The 21,734-nt window shown below is 69.4% G+C and overlaps 4 protein-coding genes and 1 long non-coding RNA gene across 7 annotated transcripts; 3 read left to right on the top strand and 2 right to left on the bottom strand.

Moving 5' to 3' along the window:
• Nucleotides 1-80: 80 nt before the first annotated feature.
• LOC115348278 (very-long-chain enoyl-CoA reductase-like) lies at nucleotides 81-2,486 on the top strand. Its single transcript, XM_030030751.1, has 7 exons — nucleotides 81-322; nucleotides 587-658; nucleotides 826-870; nucleotides 1,023-1,080; nucleotides 1,488-1,576; nucleotides 1,830-1,875; nucleotides 2,147-2,486. Exons 1-7 carry the CDS (start codon nucleotides 173-175, stop codon nucleotides 2,272-2,274), a joined length of 588 nt encoding a protein of 195 aa, XP_029886611.1. The 5' UTR covers nucleotides 81-172; the 3' UTR covers nucleotides 2,275-2,486.
• Nucleotides 2,323-8,230, bottom strand: LOC115347941 (very-long-chain enoyl-CoA reductase-like). Its single transcript, XM_030029664.1, has 7 exons — nucleotides 8,112-8,230; nucleotides 5,720-5,770; nucleotides 5,522-5,573; nucleotides 4,465-4,509; nucleotides 4,262-4,365; nucleotides 3,042-3,201; nucleotides 2,323-2,327 (listed from the first exon to the last, which is right to left on the bottom strand). Exons 1-7 carry the CDS (start codon nucleotides 8,124-8,126, stop codon nucleotides 2,323-2,325), a joined length of 432 nt encoding a protein of 143 aa, XP_029885524.1. The 5' UTR covers nucleotides 8,127-8,230.
• Nucleotides 8,147-12,892, top strand: DNAJB1 (DnaJ heat shock protein family (Hsp40) member B1). 3 transcript variants are annotated; one of them, XM_030030747.2, is made up of 4 exons: nucleotides 8,147-8,479; nucleotides 9,098-9,213; nucleotides 10,478-11,046; nucleotides 12,004-12,892. In XM_030030747.2, the coding sequence occupies exons 1-4, from the start codon at nucleotides 8,406-8,408 to the stop codon at nucleotides 12,232-12,234; spliced, it is 990 nt and encodes a 329-aa protein (XP_029886607.1). In that variant the 5' UTR covers nucleotides 8,147-8,405; the 3' UTR covers nucleotides 12,235-12,892. The 3 variants fall into 3 exon arrangements, with proteins under 3 accessions (XP_029886607.1, XP_029886609.1, XP_029886606.1); XM_030030749.1 differs by having other exon boundaries at nucleotides 8,355-8,479; nucleotides 9,098-9,227; XM_030030746.2 differs by lacking the exon at nucleotides 8,147-8,479 and having other exon boundaries at nucleotides 8,936-9,227.
• A 505-nt stretch (nucleotides 12,893-13,397) lies between these two features.
• LOC115348277 (PDZ domain-containing protein GIPC1-like) lies at nucleotides 13,398-20,602 on the top strand. Its single transcript, XM_030030750.2, is given in 8 exon segments — nucleotides 13,398-13,511; nucleotides 13,861-14,105; nucleotides 14,107-14,266; nucleotides 15,953-16,138; nucleotides 17,161-17,341; nucleotides 18,400-18,509; nucleotides 18,615-18,696; nucleotides 19,345-20,602. Coding segments are annotated over 7 exon segments (999 nt in total). The 5' UTR covers nucleotides 13,398-13,511; nucleotides 13,861-13,977; the 3' UTR covers nucleotides 19,497-20,602.
• Nucleotides 20,602-21,698, bottom strand: LOC121233632. Its single transcript, XR_005933539.1, has 3 exons — nucleotides 21,668-21,698; nucleotides 20,955-21,091; nucleotides 20,602-20,905 (listed from the first exon to the last, which is right to left on the bottom strand). It is a non-coding gene; the product is annotated as an uncharacterized LOC121233632 (long non-coding RNA).
• Nucleotides 21,699-21,734: the final 36 nt, after the last annotated feature.

The raw sequence follows: 21,734 nt of genomic DNA, 5'->3' as shown, positions 1-21,734 counted from the left end.
GGGATACGCTCTGGGGGTTCAGGGACCTGGGGGGGTTGCTGCACCAGGGGTCCCACAGCCCTAGGGGGGGCTCAGGGGGCTGGAGGTGGGGGGGTCCCACACCCCCAGGGACAGCAGCGGGGGGACACAAGCCAGTGCGGCTGGGGACAGGGGGTCCCAGGGCTTGTCCCCCATGTGTGTGTGTCCCGTGTCCCCCCCGTGTCCCCCCCCCCCAAGCCTGGCGTGCGGCTGTCACTCCTTCCACTACATCAAGCGCCTGCTGGAGACGCTCTTCGTCCACCGCTTCTCCCACGGCACCATGCCCCTGCGCAACATCTTCAAGGTGACACCCGCGTCACCCCCCCCAGCCCCCGCTGTCCCCCCCCCAACCCGGGCCCCCCCCCCCCCCATATCCCTGCAGCCACTCTCTCCCCCCACCCCAGCACGCCCACGGGAACGCCTGTGGTCCCTGGGTGCTGGCATCTGGGTGTCCCCAGGTGTCACCCAGTCACTGCAGGGGGAGGGGGGTGTGTGTGTGTGTGTCCCCCACAATGTCCCCAACGTCCTCCCGCTTCCCTGCCCCCCCCCCCCCCCCCCCCCCCCCCAGAACTGCACCTACTACTGGGGCTTCGCTGCCTGGATGGCTTACTACATCAACCACCCGCTGTACACCCCCCCCCGGTGAGTGTCACCGTCCCTGTCACCCCGTCCCCTGCCCCCCGTTACATCAAACACCCGCCGTACCCACCCCGTCGCGTCCCCTCGTGTCCCCCTTGGGGACACCGAATTGGGGGGGGGGCAGGATCGGTGTCCCTGACACCCCCCCCCCCCCCCCCGTGTCTCCCAGCCTACGGCGACGAGCAGGTGAAGCTGGCGCTCGCCGTCTTCCTGGTGGGTGCTGGGGGGGGTCCCAGTGGGTGCTGGGGGGGGGCATTGGGGTGCTGGGGGGAGTGGGAGCACTGGGGGGTGCTGGGGGGGGGTCTGGGTGCCAACCACAGCTCAGGCCCCCCCCCCGTCTCGTCTGTCCCCCCCCCCCCCCCCAGTTTTGCCAACTCGGCAACTTCTCCATCCACGTGGCCCTGCGGAACCTGCGCCCCGCCGGTGAGGGGACACGGGGGGGGGGACACACACGTGGGTGGGGGGCACAGGGGTACGCACACGCGTGTGCTGGGGGGGGGGCACGGGGGCACACACGCATGTGCGGGTGCAGAGAGGGCACGTGGGCAATGCACACGCGTGTGGCAGCACCCACGGGCTCGGGGGGGGCACAGGGAGGGCACATGATGGGGAACACGCACGGGGGGGTGCACACGCGTGTTGGGGTGCACACGCATGTGCGTGTGCACCCGTACACATATGTGGGAGCACCCACGGGCTGGAGGGAAGTGGGGGGGAGAGGCGCAGGGAGGGCATGCAATGGTGCGGAGGTATGGGGGGGGCACACACGCGTAGGGGGGTGTGACACGCATGTGTGGGGGGGTCTGACACGCGTGTGCTGGGCGGGACAGGCTCCAAGACACGGAAGATCCCGTACCCCACCCGCAACCCCTTCACCTGGCTCTTCCTCCTCGTCTCCTGCCCCAACTACACCTATGAGGTGGGGGGGGGCACCGCGGGGGGGGGGGGGTGACACTGCCCTGGGGGGCAATTTGGGGGGGGGGGGCACCTCTTGGGGGGGGCTGGCACTGCTGGGGGGGGGTCTATCACCCTGGGGGGGGCTGTTGTGGGGGGAGCAGCACAGTGGGGGAGCCCCCGGGGCGGGGCACAGTGGCATGGGGGGGGTGGTGACATTTGGGGGGGGGGGGGGGAGCTGCCCTCCCCTAATGGGAGCTGTGTGCCCCCCCCCCCAGGTCGGATCCTGGATCGGCTTCACCATCATGACACAGTGTCTGCCCGGTGAGTGGCGGGGGGGGGGGGGGGGGGCACCCCTTGGCGGGGGGGGGGACACCCTGGGGAGGTGGAAGGGTGCCCTTTTGGGGGGGGTACCCTGGGGTGTCCCCGTGTGTGTCCCCCCCCCCCGGGTCAGTGTCCCACCCCTGGCTGCCCACATTCCCCCGGGGTCTCCATGTCCCCCGTCCCCTTCCCCCTCCACGTCCCCATCCCGTGTCCCTATCCCCCCCCCCCGCCACCACCGTGTCCCCCGTGGTGACGGTGGCCCCCCCCGCAGTGGCCCTCTTCTCGCTGGTGGGCTTCGTGCAGATGGCCATCTGGGCGCAGGGCAAGCACCGCAGCTACCTGCGCGAATTCCGCGACTACCCCCCCCTGCGCTCCCCCATCGTCCCCTTCCTGCTGTGACACCGGGGACACCCCCGCCGAGGAGACCCCCCTCCCTCGCCGTCGTCCTCAGCCTGCTGTGACATCGGGGACACCCCGCGATACCACCAAACCCCCCCCCCCCCCCCCCCCAAACTCTGCCGACACGTCGTCCCCCCGGCTGAGCCTTGGGGACAGTGCCGGGACACCCCGACCGTTGTCACCCCCCCCCCCCCGCCCCTCCCGTGCTGAGCCGACAGGTCACGGAAGGTGACGGCGGTCGGCGAAAATAAAAGAACAGGACTCATGGCCCCCCCCCCCCAGGTCCTATGACACCCAAATTGGCCCCCCAGCCCCCCCCAGGGGGTCTCAGGACCCCCAACACAGCCCCCCCCCAGATATGAGGACCCCCAATTCAGCCCCCCCCAAGCAGCCCCCTAAGCTCCCCCCGGGCAGCCCCCCCAGGCCTCAGGACCCCCAATTCAGCCCCCACAGGTCTCAGAACCCCCAATGTAGCCCCCCCCCCAAAACACCAGCCCCCCCCCCCCAGGTCCTTGAGCTCCCCAGCACAGCCCCCCCAGATCCTAAGACCCCCCAATTCAGCCCCATGAACCCCCCAACATGGCCCAAGCCCCCCCCCCCAAAGCAGCCCTTCAGGTCTCAGGACCCCCCCCCCAGGGCAGCCCCATATCCTATGACCCCCAAATCAGCTCCCTGAGCCCCCCCCCCCCCAGATCCAACTACCCCCAATTCAGCTCCCTGGTCCCCCCCCAGCCCCCCCTGGGGCAACTCCCTTGGTCTCCCCTGACCCCCCAAAACCCCCCTGCCCCCCCCCCCGGCCCCCCCAACTGACTGAACGACGGGGTGGCGGCTGGCGGTGAAGTCGTAGCGGGGGCCGTAGAGGAAGGGGACGCGGAAGTAGAAGAGCAGGTAAATGAGCAGCGGCCCCGCGTACTCCGTCAGGAAGACCTGCGGACGGACGGACGGACGGATGGACGGGGGGCGAGGGGCACGGTGTCGGGGGGGGGGCCACACGGAGGGACACGGTGACACGCGGAGGGATGAGGGACGCGCAGGGGTGGACACGTGGGGGGGGGGAGGAAGGGGCGGCTGGAGGGACAGAGGGATGGACAGAGGGACACGGGGGCACACAGAGGAGCAGGGACGGACACACGGACAGAGGGACATGGGGACACGCAGAGGGAAGCAGGGAGGGACACACGGACAGAGGGAAGCAGGGACGGACGCACGGAGAGAGGAACATGGGAGCACACAGAAGCAGGGATGGACAGAAGGACGTAGGGACGCACAGAGGGAAGTAGGGACAGACACAGGGACAGAGGGAAGGAGGGAGGCTTAAGGGACAGACGGACAGAGAGAGGGACATGGGGACAGAGGGGGACAGGGATGGACAGAGGGACGGAAGGACACAGGGACAGACAGGAGCAGAGGGAGGGATGGACAGAGGGCTGGAGGGACGGACACAGGGCTGGAGGGAGGGCTGGATAGATGGTCAGACAGATGGACAAAGGGACATGGAAACAGAGGAATGGACAGAGAGCTGGAGGGACAGACAGACAGACAAAGCGATAGGCAGAGGGACACAGGGAGGGACAGAGGGATGGAGGGACAGAGGGACAGATGGAGGGCTGGAGGTGCACAGGGACAGAGGAGCAGATGGAGAGATGGACAGAGGGAGGGACAACGGGATGGACAGAGGGACAGACAGAGGGATTGCCAGAAGCAGCGAGAAGGACGGACAGAGGGACGCAGGGCCACTGGAGGGCTCAGCTGAGGGACAGAAGGCTGGACGGACAGGAGAGATGACAGTATGGAGGGACGGACAGAGGGACAGAGGCACTAAGAGGGGGGACACGGATGGACGAACAGAGTGCTGGCGGGGACAGACGGACGGACAGAGGGCGGGCTGGGGAAGGCAGGGGGGTAAACAGGGGGATGGCGAGAGGGAGGGATGGAAGGATGGATGGAGAGAGGGACAGACAGACGGATGGACGGACAGACGCCTCACCGTCACCCAGCTGATCTGGGCCCCCAGGTCGCGGAAGTAGAAGGTGGCGGTGGTGCCCACGGGCAGGCTCTGCAGCACGTCCTCGTCCTTCAGGGACCTGCCCTCTGCGGGGACACGCGTCCTGGTGACCGCCACCCCGACGGGGTTGGGGACACCTCGGGGACACCCCCGGGGACATCCCAACCCGCCGCGGTGGCACTTACTGGGGTCCAGGCGCAGGGACTGTCTGGCCGGGTACCACTGGGGATCTGCGGGAGAGAAGGGACAGCGTTGGTGGCATTGCGGGGACAACGATGGGACCGGGATGGGACCCCGGTCACGAGGGGCGTCCTCAGGGTGCCACGACAGGTCTCTGGTGGCGAGGGGGGGTCCCCGAGGCCCCGTGATGGGTCCCCAGTCACTATGGGGAGCCCACTGTCCCCATGAAGGGTCCCCAGCCGTGAGGAGGGTCCCCAAGGCCCCGTGACAGGTCCCCAACCACAATGGAGACCGCGATGGCCTTGTGACGGGTCCCTGGCTGCAACGAGGGTCCCCACGGCCCTGTGACAGGTCCCCAGCCATGATGAGGGGATCATGAGGGTCCCCAAGCCCCTGTGGTGGGGGTCCCCACAGCCCCGTGACGGATCCCAGGTCACCGTGATGACCATGATGGCCCTGTGACTTGTCCCCAGCTGCAGCAAGGGTCCCCACCACCCCGTGACATGGGTCCCCACGGCCCTGTGACAGGTTCCTGGCTGCAACGAGGGTCCCCAAGTCCCCTTGTTGGGGGTCCCCACAGCCCCGTGAGAGGTCTCTGGTCACAATGAGGGTCCCCAAGACCCTGCGATGGGGATCCCTGGTCACCGTGATGACCACGACGGCCCTGTGACAGGTCCTCGGCCATGATGAGGGTCCCCACCACCCCGTGATGGGGAACCCCACGGCCCCGTGATGGGTTCTCAGCCATGACGAGGGTCCCCACGGCCCTGTGACACGTCCCCAGCTACAGCGAGGGTCCCCACCACCCCATGACGAGGGTTCCCACAGCCCTGTGACAGGTCCCTGGCTGCAACGAGGGTCCCCAAGTCCCCTTGTTGGGGGTCCCCACAGCCCCGTGACAGGTCCTCGGCCACAATGAGGGTCCCCACCACCCCGTGATGGGGATCCCCACAGCCTCGTGATGGGTCCCCAACCACGATGAGGGTCACCACCACCTCATGGAGGGTCCCCAGCTGCCACAGGGGTTCCCAGCAGAGGGTCCCCGTCCCCGTCCCTACGTACGGGCCTTGGTGAAGAGGCTCTTGATCTCGGCGATGGTGGCGTGAGGCTCCACCTGCGGGCAACCAAGAGGCCGTCAGGGGGCTGCTGGGGCAACCCGTGCCTCAGTTTCCCCTTCCCCCAGCCCCCCACCCCACCCAGGGGGACAGGGGACAAGGGGGAGGGGATGTGCGTGTCCTCCCTCCCCATGCTTCCAGGTACCTTATCGAGGAAGCAGAGCTTCTCCCGTGTCCGGGCGTCCAGGATCTCCACCTCGAAGAAGAGGACAGCTTTCTTCGTCTTCTTGGGGGGGGGAGCCTGGCGCCACAGCCCCAGGATGGGGGACGGGGACAACTGGCCCCCCCTCATGGGGTAACCCCGCTCCCTCCATGTCACCGGCCCCCGGAGACACCGTGGGGACGCCGGCGCGCCCAGCCGAAACCCGATCGGTCCTCGGGGTGCTGCTAAATATAAACCTCCCCACCCCTGTCCCCTGGGATGGCTCTTGGCCCTGGTGGCCCTGGAGGTGGCCCTTGAGGTGGCCATGGGAGGGACAGGGTCACCTGGCACCCCGGGAGGGACGGGGACCAGTGACCAGTGGGGACGGAGGGGACGGGACCGCGGCACGGGCGGGAGGTAAGTCTGCGCCCCCCCCTTCCTCCCCAACACCTCCGGGTCCCCGAGGTCCCCAAGGCCCTCAGTGGCACGAGGGTGGGGACAGGCCTGGCCGAAGCATGGCCACGCGGCTGGATGTCACCCCTGGGTCACCCTGGGGGGGGGGACAGGACACGGGTCTACGTCACCCTGTGACACTGTGACGGGGACAGGGGGTCTGTCACCCTTGGGGACACCACGATGGGGACAGAGTCGCCCCGTGGCACCCCAAGAGGGATGGGGGTCTGTCACCCCCAGGACACCCTGACGGGGACGGGTTTCTGTCACCGTGGGTCACCCCAATGGGGACAGGGGTCTGTCACCCCCAGGACACCTTGGTGGGGACAGGGTTATGTCACCCTGTGACACCCCAACGGGGCGTCTGTCACCCTGACGGGATCTATCACCCCTAGGACACCCCAATGGGGACAGCAATATGTCACCCCTGTGACACACGGACAGGGCCGGGGGTCTGCCACCCTGGGTCACCCCGTCAGGGACAGGGGTCTGTCACCCCAGGGGGGCCACGGCTGCGACCCCCCCCCCCCCCCCGCCGGGTGATCCTGGACATGCCAAACGAGGCGTGAGGGTGCCCCGAGCGTGGGGCCGGTGACAGAGCTGCAGTGGAGGGGGGGGGGGGAAGGTTTATTTTGGCTCTTCCCACCCCCCCCCCAGCCCCCCCGCCAGGCCGCGTCCCGCCCGCGGCGGCAGCCCCGTCACCGCCGAGCTATGACAAACATCCGCCCGCGGCCCCGGCCCCTCCCGCGGTCACCGGCGGGCCGGGGCCACCGGTGGGGGGGGTGTCCCACCTGCCACCCCCCCCCCCCCCGCAGTCACGGGGACCCTAGGGCCGTGACAGTGTCACAGCCGCTCCCCGGGGGGGGGTGACACCGTGGGGGGGGGGGGGGACGACACCGTGCCGGAGTTCCGCTGCCGTTCCCCGCTGGCGGGGCGCGGCAGGCAGCCTGATGGGCCGGGCAGGCCGGGGCTGGCAGCGCCCCGGGCGGGAACCGCCCTCCCAGCCCCCGCGCTGCCGTTCCCTGCCCCGGTGGGGCCGGGGGGGGGGGGGGGGAAGGTTTAGCCCTGCCGGTGCGGGCAGCGAGGGTCTTCATCCCCGGGCCCGGGGGGGGGGGGGGGGGGGGGGAGCGGGGATGCCCCCCAGGCGCCATCCCTGAGGGGACCCTGAGCCCCCGCGGGGGTGACGCCTCGCTCGTCTCCCATGCAGGACGGGGCCGTGGGTGGCCGCCGCACCCATCACCGTCACGGGTGCCGTCACCGCTGCCGTCACTCCCTCCCGGCTGTTGCGACGTGGGGGGGGGGGTAGGTGTGTGGCGCCAACGGGGCGAGGCCCGGCCATGACAGGCCTGGGCAAGGCCCGGCGGGATGGGCCCAGGGGAACGGCTGGGCCCTGTGGAACCAGCCCGCGCCCTGTGGAATCAGCCTGAGCCCTGTAGAGGCAGCCCGGGCCCCGCTGAAGCGTCCCGGACCCCGTTGGACCGGGCCGGGCCGGGCCGCACCGGAGAGACAAGGCCCCGGTGTGTGTGTGGGGGGGGGGGAGCAGGCCGCGACCAGGCCCCGCCCTCGCACCCCGCATTGCGCATGCGCGCCCCCCGTGTGTCTCCGCCGCGCATGCGCGGCCCTCTGGCCGGCCTCCTGCGCATGCGCCACCTCCTCCACTGCGGGGGGGGCTCCCCCGCCCCCCCCCCGCCCCGCGCTGGGAACGGCGGTCCGGCGCCGCCGCGCGCATGCGCATTGCCTCGCCGCCGCCGCACGCAGGCGCGGTGGGGGGGGGGGAGGGAGCTGCCCGGGTGCCCGGCGCATGCGTAGAAGCGTCGCGGCGCTCCGCAGGGAGTAAAGCGAGGTCGACGGGGCCGGATCGTGAGGGAGAGCCGGGAACGGGACCGGGGCCGGGGCCGGGGCCGGGACCGGGGCCGGCGGGCGGGCGGCGCCGCCGCCTCACCTCGTAGTGCTTCATGGCCGCCGCTGCTCCGCCGCCGCCGCCGCCGCTCCCGCCGGGCGCCCGCTGCCCCCACGTGATCCGCCCGTTTCACCTGGCGGGCGGGGCCCGGGCCGCCGCCAATCGCCGCCGCGACGGGTGGTGGCAAGCAGCCAATCAGGGCCCGGGGGCCCGGCGGCCCCGCCCCCGCCCTCTCCCCATCCCGCCCCTCTTGTTTCCGGGGCAACGGGAACGCCTGACGGCACGGCGGCCATTGGGAAGCGGAGGCGGGGCGCGGAGTGACGTCCGAGGCAGCCAATGGGCTCGCGGCGGAAGCCCAGCGGCGTCGCGGGACCTGGGGCACATCTCCGCGTGGGCCTCCGAGGAGCGAGGTGGGAGGCGGGGCCTCGGCGAGGAGGGGCGGGGCCTCGGCGAGGAGGGGCGTGGCTTCGGCGAGGAGGGCGGGGCCTGCGGGGTGGGGTGAAATGGGTGGGGGGCGGTTCAGCAGGGGCTATGGGGGCCGGAGGGGGGGACACGGGGACACCTGGGGGCACAGCCGCTGTGTCCCCCCCCTCGGGCTGACCCAGCTCACCCGTGTCCCTGTGACGGGTTGCCACGGGTGAGGGTTGCCATGGTGACAGGACAGCGCTCCCCCCCTCACCCCCCCGCCCCGTTCCCATGGCAACAGCCGGCGGGGGCGGGTGGGTGGGACCCGCGAGGGGGCGGTGCATCAGCGACGGCGCGCCTCTCTCTTCCTCCCCGCCCTCTCCCCGCCCCCGCCGTGACGCGGCGAGCGCGGGTTGGCCCAGAGGCGCGGGGGCGGGGCCAGGCGGGCGGCGGGCTCTGGAAGGTTCCGCCATCGCCTCAGTGAAGCGGCGGCGGCCGGAGGAGGCGGAGGGGGGCGGTCGGTCGGTCGGGAGGTCGGCGGGATGGGGAAGGACTATTACCGCACGTTGGGGCTATCCCGGGGCGCCTCGGGGGAGGACGTGCGGAAGGCTTACCGCCGGCAGGCACTGCGCTTCCACCCTGACAAGAACAAGGAGCCGGGGGCCGAGGAGCGCTTCAAGGAGGTGGCCGAGGCCTACGACGTCCTCAGCGACCCCAAGAAGCGGGAGATCTTCGACAAGTACGGGGAGGAGGGTGAGCGGCGGCACCGAGGGGGGCGGGACGGACGGCACAGGGCAGGCAGGCTGGGGGGGGAGCAGGGAGGGAGGGTGGGGGTCGGTGAGGGGTAAACGGGCAGGCTGGGGGGCTTGGGGGGGACAGGCAGGCGGGGAGGGGGGTCTGGGGGGTGCAGGTAGGCCGGGGGGGAGAGGCAGGTTGGGGTGTCAGGGTGAAGGCAGGGTGGGGGGGGTCAGGGCGAAAGCAGGGTGGGAGGGAGGGATGGGCAGGCGATGGGGGTCAGGGTGAAGGCAGGGGGGGGGGGGACAGGCAGGCTGGAGGGGGGTGCGGGGGACAGAGGCAGAGGGGGGTCAGAGTGAAGGTGAGGAGGGTGGGAGAGAGGGAGAGGGAGGCGATGGGGGTCAGGGTGAAGGTGGTGGGGGGGGATTGGAGTCTGGTGGGGGTAGGCAGGGAGGGTGGGGGGGTCTGGGGGAAAGACAGAGTGTTGGGGGTCTGGGGGGGACAGGCTGGGGGTCGGGAGGGATAGGTTGGGGGGCAAGGGGTGGGGGTAGGGGTTTGGGGGGGGTCAGGGTGAAGGCAGGCAGTGGGGATGGGGGTTGGGGGGGAGGACAGGCAGCGGGAAGGGAGGAATGTCAGGGTGAAGGCAGGCAGCAGGGATTGGGGGGATGACATGCTGTAGAGACTGGGGATGGGGGGGGATCAGGGTGAAGGCAGGTAGTGGGGCTGGGGGACAGGCAGGGGGGTACAGGCAGGAGGGGTGGGGGTCAGGGTGAAGGCAGGCAGTGGGGCTGGGGGGGCAGGGTGAAGGCAGGTTGACAGGGGACAGGTGGTGGGAACGGGGGCTGGGGTCTTGGGGGGGCCAGGCAGGGGGTGACAGGAGTCTGGCAGGGCGCAGGCAGCGGGCCTGGAGCCTGGGGGGTGCCGGGAGCCGCGCCGGGGTGTGCCGGGGGGTGGTGATGGATCCGGCTGGGCCTGTTGGGGCCTGGCCGGGGCCGTCAGCGGCGTCTGTCTGCGCCGCGTCCTCCGGCGCCCGAGCAGAACCGGTTCCCGCTCCCGGCGCTGGGGCTGCGCCAGACCGCCGCCACCCCCCCGCCTGCCTGCCTGCCTGCCCCACGCCCGCCCCACACCCTCACCTGCCCCACGCCCTGCCTGCGTCTCACCCCACGCCCTGCCCCGACCGGTAACGCGCCGGGGCGCTTAGGTGACCTACCGGGGCCACCTCCGGCGTCCCGGGGGGCTGACGGGCACCTTCCCCTCCTCCTGTCTAGGGCTGAAAGGGGGAGCCCCGACCTCCGGGCCGGGAGGGTCCAATGGCCCCACCTTCACCTACACCTTCCGGGGCGACCCCCACGCCATGTTCGCCGAATTCTTCGATGGTCGCAACCCCTTCGACACCTTCTTCGTCCAACGCAACGGGGATGACGAGGACGGCGAAGACACCTTCACCACCTTCCACGTAGGAGGTTTCGGTAGCGTCAGCTTCCCTCGGGGTCGGGGAGGGGCGGAAGGCAGCTGTCGTAAGCAAGACCCCCCGGTCCTCTACGATCTGAAGGTCTCCCTGGAGGAGATCTACAGCGGTTGCACCAAGAAGATGAAGATCTCCCACAAGCGCCTCAACCCCGACGGGAAGACGGTGCGTAACGAGGACAAGATCCTCACCATCGAGGTGAAGCGGGGTTGGAAGGAGGGCACCAAGATCACCTTCCCCAAGGAGGGTGACCAGACCCCTAACAACATCCCCGCCGACGTCGTCTTTGTCCTCAAAGACAAACCTCACGGCGTCTTCCGCCGGGAGGGCTCGGACATTGTCTACCCAGCAAAGATCAGCCTCCGTGAGGTGGGTGGGTGGTCGGAATGGGTGGGTTGCTCTTGGTCTTGGTCTTGGGGACGTCAAGGGCGGGTTGGTCTTGATCTTGGGGACGTCAGGGGTGGGTTGGTCTTGCTGGTGGCAGTGGGGATGCGATGGATGGTCGCCCTGGGTGGTGAGTCTTGGTGGTGGGGACATGACGTGATGGGTGGTTCTTTTGGTGGTGGGGATGCAGGGGGCGGTTGGTCTTGGTGAAGACGTGATGGGTGGTGGATCTTGGTGGTGGGGATGCGATGGGTGGTTGTCTGGGTGGTTGGTCTTGGCGGTGGGGACATCAGAGGTGGGTTGGTCTTGGTGGCGGTGGCAGGGACGCAGCAGGGGTGGGTTGGTCTTGGTGGGGACATGGTGGGTAGTGGGTCTGGGTGGTGGGGATGCGATGGGTGGTTCTGTGGGTGCTGGGAATGCAGGGGGCAGTTGGTCTTGGTGGTGGGGACGCGATGGGCGGTGGTCTGGACGGTTGGCCTTGGCGGTGGGGATGGGACGAGCGGTTGTCTGGGTGCTGGGGACCAAGGGTGGTTGGGCAGTTGGTGGGTGGTAGGGCCGTGATGGAGTGGTTGGTCTGGGTGGTAGAGATGCGACAAGCGGTTGGGTGGCCGGTCTTGGTGGTGGGGACACGGTGGGTGGCTGGGATGTGGTGGGTGGTTGTCTGGATGGTGGGGGATGCAGGGGGTGGTGGGTTTCGGTGGTGGGGACGTGATGAACGGTGGGGACCAGGGCTGGTTGTCTGAGTGGTTGGTCTTGGTGGCACGGACACGATGGGTGGCGGATCTTGGCGAAGGGGATGCGATGGGCGGTTGGGTGGTTGATCTCGGCGACGGGGACGCGACGAGCGGTCGGGCGGTCGGTCGAGGTGGTTGATCGTGATGAATCTCGGCGTCGTGGTCGTGACGGGCGGCACCCCCTCTCCTTCCCCCCCCCCCCCCCCAGGCCCTCTGCGGCTGCACGGTCAACGCCCCCACGCTGGACGGCCGCACCATCCCCATGGTCTTCAAGGACGTCCTCAAACCGGGGGTGAAACGTCGCATCCCGGGCGAGGGGCTGCCCTACCCCCGCACCCCCGACCAACGCGGGGACCTCATCATCGAGTTCGAGGTCAAGTTCCCCGACAGGATCCCCCCCTCCTCCAAGACCCTCCTGGAGCAGATCCTGCCTGTCTAGCTGGGCCCCCCCCCCCCCCCCCCCCCCCCCAACCCTGACCCCCAAACCCAGGCTTGGGGAGGGGGGGGGGGGGGTTTGGACCTCTTTGGGACCATGGTGGTGTGGGGGGGGGGGCGGGGAGTGTGTTTCTGGGGGTCCTACCCTCCCCCCCCTCCCCAATCTTGGGGGTCTGGGGATGCCGGGGTGACCCCGACCCCCTGTCTTAAGGCTTTGGGGATGGGTGGGGGGGTCCTCAGCCCCCCTCTTGTCTGTTTTGGGGGTTCCCAGGTGTCCTCATCCCCCCCCATCACCCCTCTCTGCTCTGGGGGTCCTGGGGGTGTCCTTGTCGTCCCCCCCCCCCCAGGCTCCCCATCTCCTTGGGTGTCTCCCCCCCCCCCACCTCTGGGGGTCTCTGACTATCCCTGCCCCCCCCCCCCCATCTTGGGGCTCCCCCTGTTCTTATCCCCCCATCTTGGGGGGTCTGTCTCCTCTCCCCCCCCCCGGGGGGGGGGGGGGGCCCCACGAGGGGGATTTTGGGGGGGGGGGGGGGGGGCCGCGGGCGGCTCAGGGCGGGGCAGGGCGGGGCCCTCTTATCCTTTGGGATAAAACCGCCCGGAAAAGGGTCTGTTCCTGCAACAGGAGCGCACGTGTACGGCTTTGTATAAAGCGCTGAAACCTCTGCCTGCCTCTGCTGGTTTTTTTTTGGGGGGGGGGGGGCCCTGGGGGGGTCAGAGGGGGGGTAAGGGGAGCTCCCAAAATGGCACTGTGGGAATGGGCTGGTGGGTGCCCCCCCCCATAGGGTGTGTTCACCCCCAGTGGGGTCTGGTCCTGCCCCCCAGCCCCCCCCCCCCCCCAAACGGGGTCTGTCCCCCCCCCGTCCCCCCCCCCCCCCCACCGTGGGGGAGCTGTTCTCCCCCCCCCACCGCGGTGGGATTTGTGGCTCCTCCCCCTCGCCGTTGCCCACGCCCACTTCTCCCGGCCACGCCCCCTACCCTGCCCCGACGCCGAGACTCGCAGTCCTCGCTCCTGATTGGTTCCGGCCAGCCCCACCCGCGGGGGTGAGGAGCCGGGCGCGCCCATCGCCCGGAGCTGGGGAGGGGGGGGAGAAGGATGGCCAAACCCTTTCCTGCCCCCTCACTTCCCCCCCCCACCCCTCTTCCCCACGCCTACGTAGCGCTTTCCATTGGCCGGCGGGGCGGGGCGGCGGCGATGATTGGTCCGGGTGGGGGTTAGCCACGCCTTCCCGGAAGTGTCGCTCCGGCAGTAGCGCCCGGCTGGAGGGCGGGAGGGTCCGGCCGGTGAGCGGGGGGGGGACCGGGCCGGGGGGGGACCGGGGCCGGAGGGGGGGCCCGGAGGAGGCAGCGGGCCCGGGAGGGCCGGGTGGGGGTGTCCAGGCCCCCGGGAGGGGAGGTGGCCGGGGCCCCGCGTCGCTGCTTCCTGGGGGGGCGGTACCGGGTGTCCAGCGGGCCCGCCCCCCCCCCCCCCCACTTTGGGGGCCGAAGGACTCGGGGATCCCCAGAATCGGGGTCCCCCCTGCCCCAGTTTCCCCCCTGCCCCAGTTTCCCCCCTCCTTGTGCCTCAGTTTCCCCCCCGTTACCCTTCAGCCCCCCCCCCCCCGTGCCTCAGTTTCCCTTTTTCTCATTTCAGCACCTAGCGAAGCACCGCAGGACCCCCCCTCCTCAGGGAGGGGGCACCCACCCCCCCCCAAAGGCTCTGCTGTCACCCCCCCTGCACCCCAACACCCGTCCCAGTCCCCCCCCCTCCATGCCGCTAGGCCTGGGTCGTCGCAAGAAGCCCCCGCCGCTGGTGGAGAACGAGGAGGCGGCGGGGGGGAGCGGGGGGGCTACCGGGGAAACCCCGGGGGTCTCAGTGGGGGTTCCTGGGGGGCCACCCCCCCCCGGGGCTCCCCCCGCTGCCCCCCGCCCTTCGGCCTCGCCTGGTCTTCCACACGCAGCTGGCTCACGGCAGCCCCACCGGCCGCGTCGAGGGATTCACCAACGTCCGCGAGCTCTACGGCAAGATCGCCGAGGCCTTCTGCATCCCACCGGGAGAGGTGGGGGGGGGGGAGGCACCCATGGGTGCTGGGGGAAGGGGGGAGGCTGAGGGATGGGCAGCTGGAGGGGTTTTAAGGCGCCCCTGGGTGCTGGGGGGCACTGGGGGATGTGGGTGGCTGAGAGTCAGGGCAATTGGAGGGATTTGGGGTACCCCTGGGTGCTGGGGGGCACTGGGAGATGTGGAGGGCTGAGAGTCAGGGCAATTGTAGGGGTTTGGGGCACCCTTGGGTGCAGGGGGCACTGGGGGATGTGGGAGGCTGAAGGTCAGGGCACCCAGAGGGGGTTTGGGGCACCCATGGGTACTGGGGGGCACTGGGGGATGTGGAGGGCTGAGAGTCAGGGCAATTGGAGGGGTTTGGGGTACCCCTGGGTGCTGGGGGGCACTGGGGGATGTGGGGGGCTGAGGGTCAGGACACCCTGAGAGGGTTTATGTCACCTTTGGGTGCTGGACTTACTGGGGGGTGTGGGCGTCAGAGGCACAGGGCACCCGGAGGTGTTTGGGGATCCCCATGGGTGCTGGGGGTCAGGGAGATGTGGGGGGCTGAGGGTCAGGGCACCCAGAGAGCTTTGGGGTCACCCCTGGGTGCTGGGGGGTGCTGAGCATCGGGGTGATGCCGGGGGCTGAGGGACAGGGCACCCTTGGGTGCTGGGGGGCTAGGAGAGGCAAAACCCCATGATAGGGTATCAGGTGAGGCTTGGGGGCACCCCTGGGTGCTGGGGGGGGTCCTGGGGAGCACTGGGGCATGTGGGGCTAAGGGATGGGCACCTGAGAGGCTGGGGGCACCCTTGGGTGCTGTGCTGGGGGGCAGGGGGGGGAATATGTGGGACTCGGGGAGAGAGCAGCCAGAGGAATTTGGGGCACCCCTGGGTGCTGGAGGTCCTGGGGGGGGCAGGGGACCTGGAAGGGATTGGGGGGATCCTGGGGGTCAGAGCGATGTGGGGGGGGCTGAGAGGGCACCCAGAGGGGCTGGGGGCAGCCCTGGGTGCTGGGTGGCAGGAGGATGGGGGGGCTGAGGAACAGGGCACCCAGAGGGACTGTGGGCCCCCTTGGGTGCTGGGGGTCAGGGGGACATTGGGAGCTGAGGGACAGGGACCCGGAGGGGTTTTTTGGGGGGGGGGGGGGCACTGGGGACATTGGGGACACCCACCCAGAGGGAAGGGTGGGAGGGTACCCCAGGGGTGGGGGGCTGCGGTTGGAATTGGGGCGAGGGGACCCCAGGGGTGCATGGAGGGGTCCCACGTGTCCCTTGGGAGTGTCCTGGGTGTCCCCAACGGGAAGCATCCCTCGTGTCCCCTGCGGGGGGGGGGGGGGGGTCCTGGGTGTCCCTCCGGAGGGTGCCAGGTGTCTCCAAGAAGAGGGGTCCTGCATGTCCCCCAAGGGGTGTCCCTGCATGTCCCCAAGAGGGTCCTGCTTGTCCCCAGGGAGAGGGGTCTCGCGTGTCCCCTGGGGGGGTCCCACATGTCCCCTGGGGGGGTCCTGCATCTCCTCAAGAAGAAGGGTGTCCCCCGTGTTTCCCATGAGGGTCCTGCTTGTCCCCGAGAAAGTCTTTCACATCTACCAGGTCTTTTCCGCTCCCGTGACCGTCCCAGGTGTCCCCAAGCAGAGGGGTGGCCCGGGGGGTGGCCCTGGTGTCCCCAGGTGTCGTGTCCCCCCCCCCAGCCCCTGACGCTGCTGTCCCGGCCAGGTGATGTTCTGCACCCTCAACACGCACAAGGTGGACATGGAGAAGCTGTTGGGTGGCCAGATCGGCCTCGAGGACTTCATCTTCGCCCACACCAAGGGCCAGCGCAAGGAGGTCGAGGTCTTCAAGTCGGAGGAGGCCCTGGGTCTCACCATCACTGACAACGGCGCCGGCTACGCCTTCATCAAGGTGACACCCCTGGCGGGGGGACATTATCATCGGGCAGGGAGACCTGGGGGTGCTCGGAGAGGGCCCTGAGCCACCCTGGGGTTTGGGGGGGGGGGACACGGGGAAACCCCGGGTGGTGCCCGAGTCGATGTGGGGATGGGGAAGGACACCAAGGGACATCCTGGATTATTGTGGGGGGACGTGGGGACCCCCTGGGTGGTCCCTGAGCTGCTCTGGCGTTGGGGGGAGCCAGGAACATCCGTGACCGTCTTGGGGGGACGCGGGGGGCCCTAGGGTGGTCCCTGAGCCACCCTGGGGCTGGGGAGGGGACACGGGGACAAACCAGATGTGACACAGGTCAATGTGGGGATGCCCAAGGATATCTTGAATTAATGTGAGGGAACAGCGTGGACTGCCCTGGGGCTGGGGGGGCCCGGTGACATCCCTGACCATGGTGGGGGGACGTGGAGACCCCTTGGGTGGTCCCTGAGCTGCCCTGGGGCTGGTTGGGGACACGGGGACATCTCAAATGGTTCCCAGGTCAACGTGGGGGTGGGGAAGGAGAACATCAAGGGACATCGAGGACTGTCGTGGAGTGACGTGCAGACCCCTGGGGGGGTCCTTCAGCTGCCCCGGGGTTGAAGGGGACATCTCTGACCATTGTGGGGGGACATAGGGACCTTTTGGGTGGTCCCTGAGCTGCCCTGGGGTTGGGGTGGTGGACACGGGGACATCCCAGATGGTTGCCAAGTCAATATGGGGATGGGAAAGGATGCCAAAGGACAGCCTGGATTGTCATGGGGGGACACGGGGACCCTTGGGTGTTCCCTGAGCCGCTATGAGGCTGGGGGAGGGACACCTGGGGACATCCCTGACCATGGTGGGGAGCCACGGTGACCCCCAGGAGGTCCCTGAGGTGCCTTGAGGCTGGGGAGAGGACGTAGAGACACCCCCGAGAATTCCCAAGTCAACGTGGGGTCGGGGAAAGAGAACACGCAGGGTCGTCCTGGAGCGGCGTGGGGTGACGTGGGTGGTCCCCGCAGCGGATTCGGGAGGGCAGCGTCATCGACCGCATCCCGGTGATCAGCGTCGGGGACATGATCGAGGCCATCGACGGGCAGAGCCTGGTGGGCGCCCGTCACTACGAGGTGGCCAAGATGCTGAAGGAGTTGCCCCGGGGACGTACCTTCGCCCTCCAGCTCACCGAGCCCCGCAAGGCCTTCGGTGAGTCCCAACTGGGAGCACTGGGAACCTACTGGGAGACCTGGAGTGTGGGGGGCCCCCCCCCCCCTCCCCCTCCCCGCCCCAGGGCAGCCACCCTTTCGTGGGTTTGGGAGGGACCCAGTTCCCCATCCTGGACTGGAGAGTGGTGCCGTGGATTACTGGGAGCGCTGGGAGTCCGAGCAGTAGGTGGGGGGGGAACGGTCCCGCTGCTGGGCCCCCCGAAACCTGGGGAGGTGGAGGAGGCACCTTAGAGACTCCCCCAAAATGGGGGGGGACCCCATAGCCCTGAGGGGATCCTTGAGATCTATGGTGGGGGGGACTGATGCGGAGCCAATAGCCTTGGGGGAACCCCAAAACCTGGGGGGGGGGACTGATGGGGACCCGTAGTGCTGGGGGGGAACCCCAAAAGGAGGCTTGTGGCGACCCCATAATTTTGGGGGGGCTGATGGGGACCTGTGGTGCTGGGGGGTGCACCCCAAAGCCTAAGAGGGGATTGATGGAGACCCATAGTGCTGGGGGGACATGGGGGGAACCCCGAAATCCGAGGGGGCTGATAGGGACCTATAGTGCTGGGGGGGGGCATGGGGGAACCCCAAAACCCAAGGGAGGACTGATGGGGACCTGTAGTGCTCGGGGGGACCCCAAAACCCAGGGGGGGTGGCTGATGGGAACCAGTAGTGCTGGGAGTGTGTGGGGGGAACCCCCAAAACCAAAGGGGGGGCTGATGGGGACCCATAGTACTGGGGGGAACCCCAAAACCCAAGGGAGGTGTTGTATCCCTGGGAAGTGGCTCCCCCAAAGCAAGGGGGAGCTGAGGGGTCCCCCATAATCCTGGGGGGGGATAGGGGGGACCCCGATACCCAAACGAGGCACCGATGGGGCCCCAATATCTTGGGGGGCTCCCCAAGACTATGGACCCCCCCCCCCAAAACCTGCCCCTTCCCACCCCTTGGGTCCTGGGGGGGGGTCTGTGGTCTGTTGGAGCCCCCCATCCATGCTTGGGGGGGGCCCCCCCAAAATTCATAGCTTCCCTAAACCCTTTCTCCATTACTTTTCAGACATGATCGGCCCACGGGCTGGGGGGGGCCGCGGCGGGGGCACCCAGCTGGGCACCGGCCGGGGCACCCTGCGCCTCCGCGCCCGGGGACCCGCCACCGTCGAGGAGCAGGTAGGGGATCCCGCGGGGGGGGCGATGGGGGTGGGTACGGGGACCCCCCCCCCCGTGTCCCTGGGACACTCCCTGACCCCCCCTGTCCGTCCCCCCCCCCCGTAGCCGTCAGCTTTCGAGGAACGGGCCGTGGCCAAGGTGGACGATCTGCTGGAGAGCTACATGGGCATCCGGGACAGCGAGCTGGGTGAGCAGGGGCTGGGGACCCCCCCCGGACCCCCCCCTGGAACCCCCCCGGCAATGAGGGGACCCCCCCGGCGTGCTGGGGACCCTTCTCGCTCACCCCCCCCCTCCAGGTTCACCCCCATCCCACTGCAGTTTGCCCTATCCAGGGGTGCTGGGGTCCAATTCTGGCCCCCCCCCCCCCCCAGACTGTTAGGGATCTGCCCCCCCCCCTCCCCAACCCTGCCCCACTGCAGGAGCCCACCCAGGGGTGCTGGGGACCCCCCCCCACACCAGTCCCAGGGTGCTGGAACCCCCCCCTTGCCTACCGGGGTGCTGGGGACCCCTCCCCTGTCCTACTGCAGGGTGCCCCTATGGGGTGCTGGGGGGGCCCCTCTTCCCTGCCCCACTGTGGGGGGGGGCCCCCCTCAGGAGTGCTGGAGACCCCCCGCCCCCCCCCCCCCCCCGGGGGTGCTGGGGACCCCCCCCGGCCCCTCTCAGGGTGCCAGGGGGCCCCCCTGAACCCTCTCCTGGGTGCTGGGAACCCCTCCACCCCACTGCAGGGACCCCCCCCCCCGGCCCCAGGGGTGATACAAGTCCCCTGGGTTGTGCCCCCCCCCCCCCCCCCGAATGTCCCCGTTGTCCCCTGAGTGTCCCCCGTTGTCCCCCACAGCCGCCACCATGGTGGAGCTGGGTCGGGACGCCCGGGACCCCGACGCGCTGGCCCAGGCTCTCGATTCCCAGCTCGGGGATTTCGCTTTCCCCGACGAGTTCGTCTTCGACGTCTGGGGGGCCATCGGCGACGCCAAGGTGGGGCGCTGCTAGGGACCCCCCCCCCCTTACCCCAGGACTGGGGGGGGGGACCCCTGGCCTGAACTGGGAACGCCCCCCGCCCCCGGGATTTGGGGGATCTGCTCCCTCGCCATGGACTGGGCCCCCCCCCCCCCCCCCGGCTCTGTTCTGTGATTGGGGATCCCCCCCCGCTTGCAAATGGGGCCCCCCCCCAAAAGCTGGACACCTCCCCCCCCCCCAAAAAAAAATCTGCTGGAGATGGGGGACCCCTGGCATTCCTCAATGGACCTGGGTGCCCCCACCCTAACTCTAGACACTCCCCCCAAAATTACCTGCCCCCCCCTTCTCAGCTAGGGCCCCCCCGACCTGGGACCACCACTACATCCTGGCACCCCCCCCCGCCAAGGGACGTGGGTGCCCCCCCCACCTTTAGACCCCCCCCATTACTTGTCCCCCCCCCTCTTTCTCAGCCAGGGCCACCACATGGGACCACCACTACATCCTGGGACACCCCCCCCCCAAAGGGACCTGGGTGCCAACTCCCCAAATAGCCCCCCCTCCCCCAAGTGGCCTGGGACCCCCAACAGCGGTGGGTGCCCCCCCCCCCTTCTTGCCCCCCCCCAGATGTGGATTCTCCCCCATCTAGGGACCTCCCCCATTTGCTGGGGGGAGGCCTCTCCATGGACCTAGGTGCCCCCCCTGTATTTTGGGACCCCCCCTCAACCAGGGGACCCCACCCCACGGACTGGGACCCCCCCCCCCTGCCGTGGGCCTGGGTTCCCCCCCATGACACTAATGCCCCCCCCGCCTGCAGGATGAGGTATGAGGGTCCCCTACTTTACCTCCCCCCCCCAAGGGGCTTTTTGGAGGGAGGGGGGACTGGAGCAGCCCTGTCCCCCCCCCCCCCTCCAAAATATGACACAGACCTTCCCCGCTGCTGCTGTCCCACCCCCCCGGTGCCAATCTGAGCCTGTCACACACTGTCACCCCTTCCGACACTGACACACTGTTGTCCCCCCCCCTGTGACACGCTGTCCCCCCCCACCATGACACATTGTACCCCCCCCCCAGTGACACACTGTCCCCCCCCCATCGCACTGACTACCTCGGGGGGGGCGTAGGGGGGGGACACAGCACAGGCCCCCCCCCCGGTCACCCTGTCCTGTGTCCCCTGGGGGGTCCCCTGGAGCCGGAGGGGGGGTCATGGGGGGGGGGGGGGTGTCGTCCCCCCCTGGGGCATATTTTTGTATTTTACATGTAAAGTGATTTTAACATAAAATAGAGAGAAATTGGGAGTGGTCGCTGCTGGGGGGGGGGGGGCAACGGGGTGGGGGGGTGGCGGGGTGGGGGGCTCTCGGCTTGGGGGAAGCTGAACTGGGCCTCGCACGCCCCTCGCACGGCTCTTCCCGGCCTTGCACGCCCCCCCTTGCACGGTTGCAGCCCTGCATGCCCCTTGCACGCCCCCTCGCACGGCTCTTTGCAGCCTTGCACACCCCCTTGCACGCCCCTCACACACCCCTTGCACGGCTCTTCCTGGCCTTGCACACCCCCTTGCGTGGTTACAGCGCTGCTTGCCCCTTGCACAACCCCTTGAATGCCTCTTCCCGGCCTTGCACACCCCTTGCACACTCGCAGACCCCTCGCACACGCACACCCCTCGCACACGTGCACCCGCTCACACACCTCTTGCACTCTTGCACACCCCCTCGCGCACTTGCACAGCCCCCTCGTGCACCCGTTTGCACACTTGCACACCTCTTGCACACCCCCTTGCACACTCGCACTCCCCTGCACACCCCCTTGCACACTCGCACTCCCCTGCACACCCCTCACGCACTTACACACCCCTTGCGCACTTACACAGCCCCTTGCAAACCCCTCACACATTTGCAGCCCCCTCACACACCCCTCGCATACCCCCTTGCACACCCCTTGCACACTTACACACCCCCTTGCAAACCCCTCACTCATAGCCCCCTCGCACACTTGCACCCCCCTTCCACACCCCTTGCACACTTGCACACCCCTCGCACTCCCCTCACACACCCCTTGCACACTTGCACACCCCTCGCACACCCCCTCACACACCCCTTGCACACTTACACACCCCCTTGCAAACCCCTCACTCATAGCCCCCTCGCACACTTGCACCCCCCCTTCCACACCCCTTGCACACTTGCACACCCCTCGCACTCCCCTCACACACCCCTTGCACACTTGCACACCCCTCGCACACCCCCTCGCACACCCCTTGCACACTTACACACCCCC

The sequence above is a fragment of the Aquila chrysaetos genome, chromosome 11, assembly GCF_900496995.4.
Source record: "Aquila chrysaetos chrysaetos chromosome 11, bAquChr1.4, whole genome shotgun sequence".
NCBI lineage: Eukaryota > Metazoa > Chordata > Aves > Accipitriformes > Accipitridae > Aquila > Aquila chrysaetos.
This window is presented reverse-complemented; position numbering and strand designations above follow the sequence as displayed.

What these genes read in the sequence shown, in the direction of transcription:
- DNAJB1 (XM_030030746.2), top strand. Translation starts at nt 9,017, where the DNA reads ATGGGGAAGGACTATTACCGCACGTTGGGGCTATCCCGGGGCGCCTCG. An exon ending in CGACAAGTACGGGGAGGAGG is followed by an intron (nt 9,228 to 10,477) that starts GTGAGCGGCGGC and finishes CCTCCTGTCTAG; the next exon opens with GGCTGAAAGGGGGAGCCCCG. An exon ending in CAAAGATCAGCCTCCGTGAG is followed by an intron (nt 11,047 to 12,003) that starts GTGGGTGGGTGG and finishes CCCCCCCCCCAG; the next exon opens with GCCCTCTGCGGCTGCACGGT.
- LOC115347941 (XM_030029664.1), bottom strand. An exon ending in AGCTCTGCTTCCTCGATAAG is followed by an intron (nt 5,574 to 5,719) that starts GTACCTGGAAGC and finishes GGTTGCCCGCAG; the next exon opens with GTGGAGCCTCACGCCACCAT. An exon ending in GTCCCTGCGCCTGGACCCCA is followed by an intron (nt 4,366 to 4,464) that starts GTAAGTGCCACC and finishes GTGTCCCCGCAG; the next exon opens with AGGGCAGGTCCCTGAAGGAC.
- LOC115348278 (XM_030030751.1), top strand. Translation starts at nt 173, where the DNA reads ATGTGTGTGTGTCCCGTGTCCCCCCCGTGTCCCCCCCCCCCAAGCCTG. An exon ending in ACCCGCTGTACACCCCCCCC is followed by an intron (nt 659 to 825) that starts CGGTGAGTGTCA and finishes CCGTGTCTCCCA; the next exon opens with GCCTACGGCGACGAGCAGGT. An exon ending in TGGCGCTCGCCGTCTTCCTG is followed by an intron (nt 871 to 1,022) that starts GTGGGTGCTGGG and finishes CCCCCCCCCCAG; the next exon opens with TTTTGCCAACTCGGCAACTT.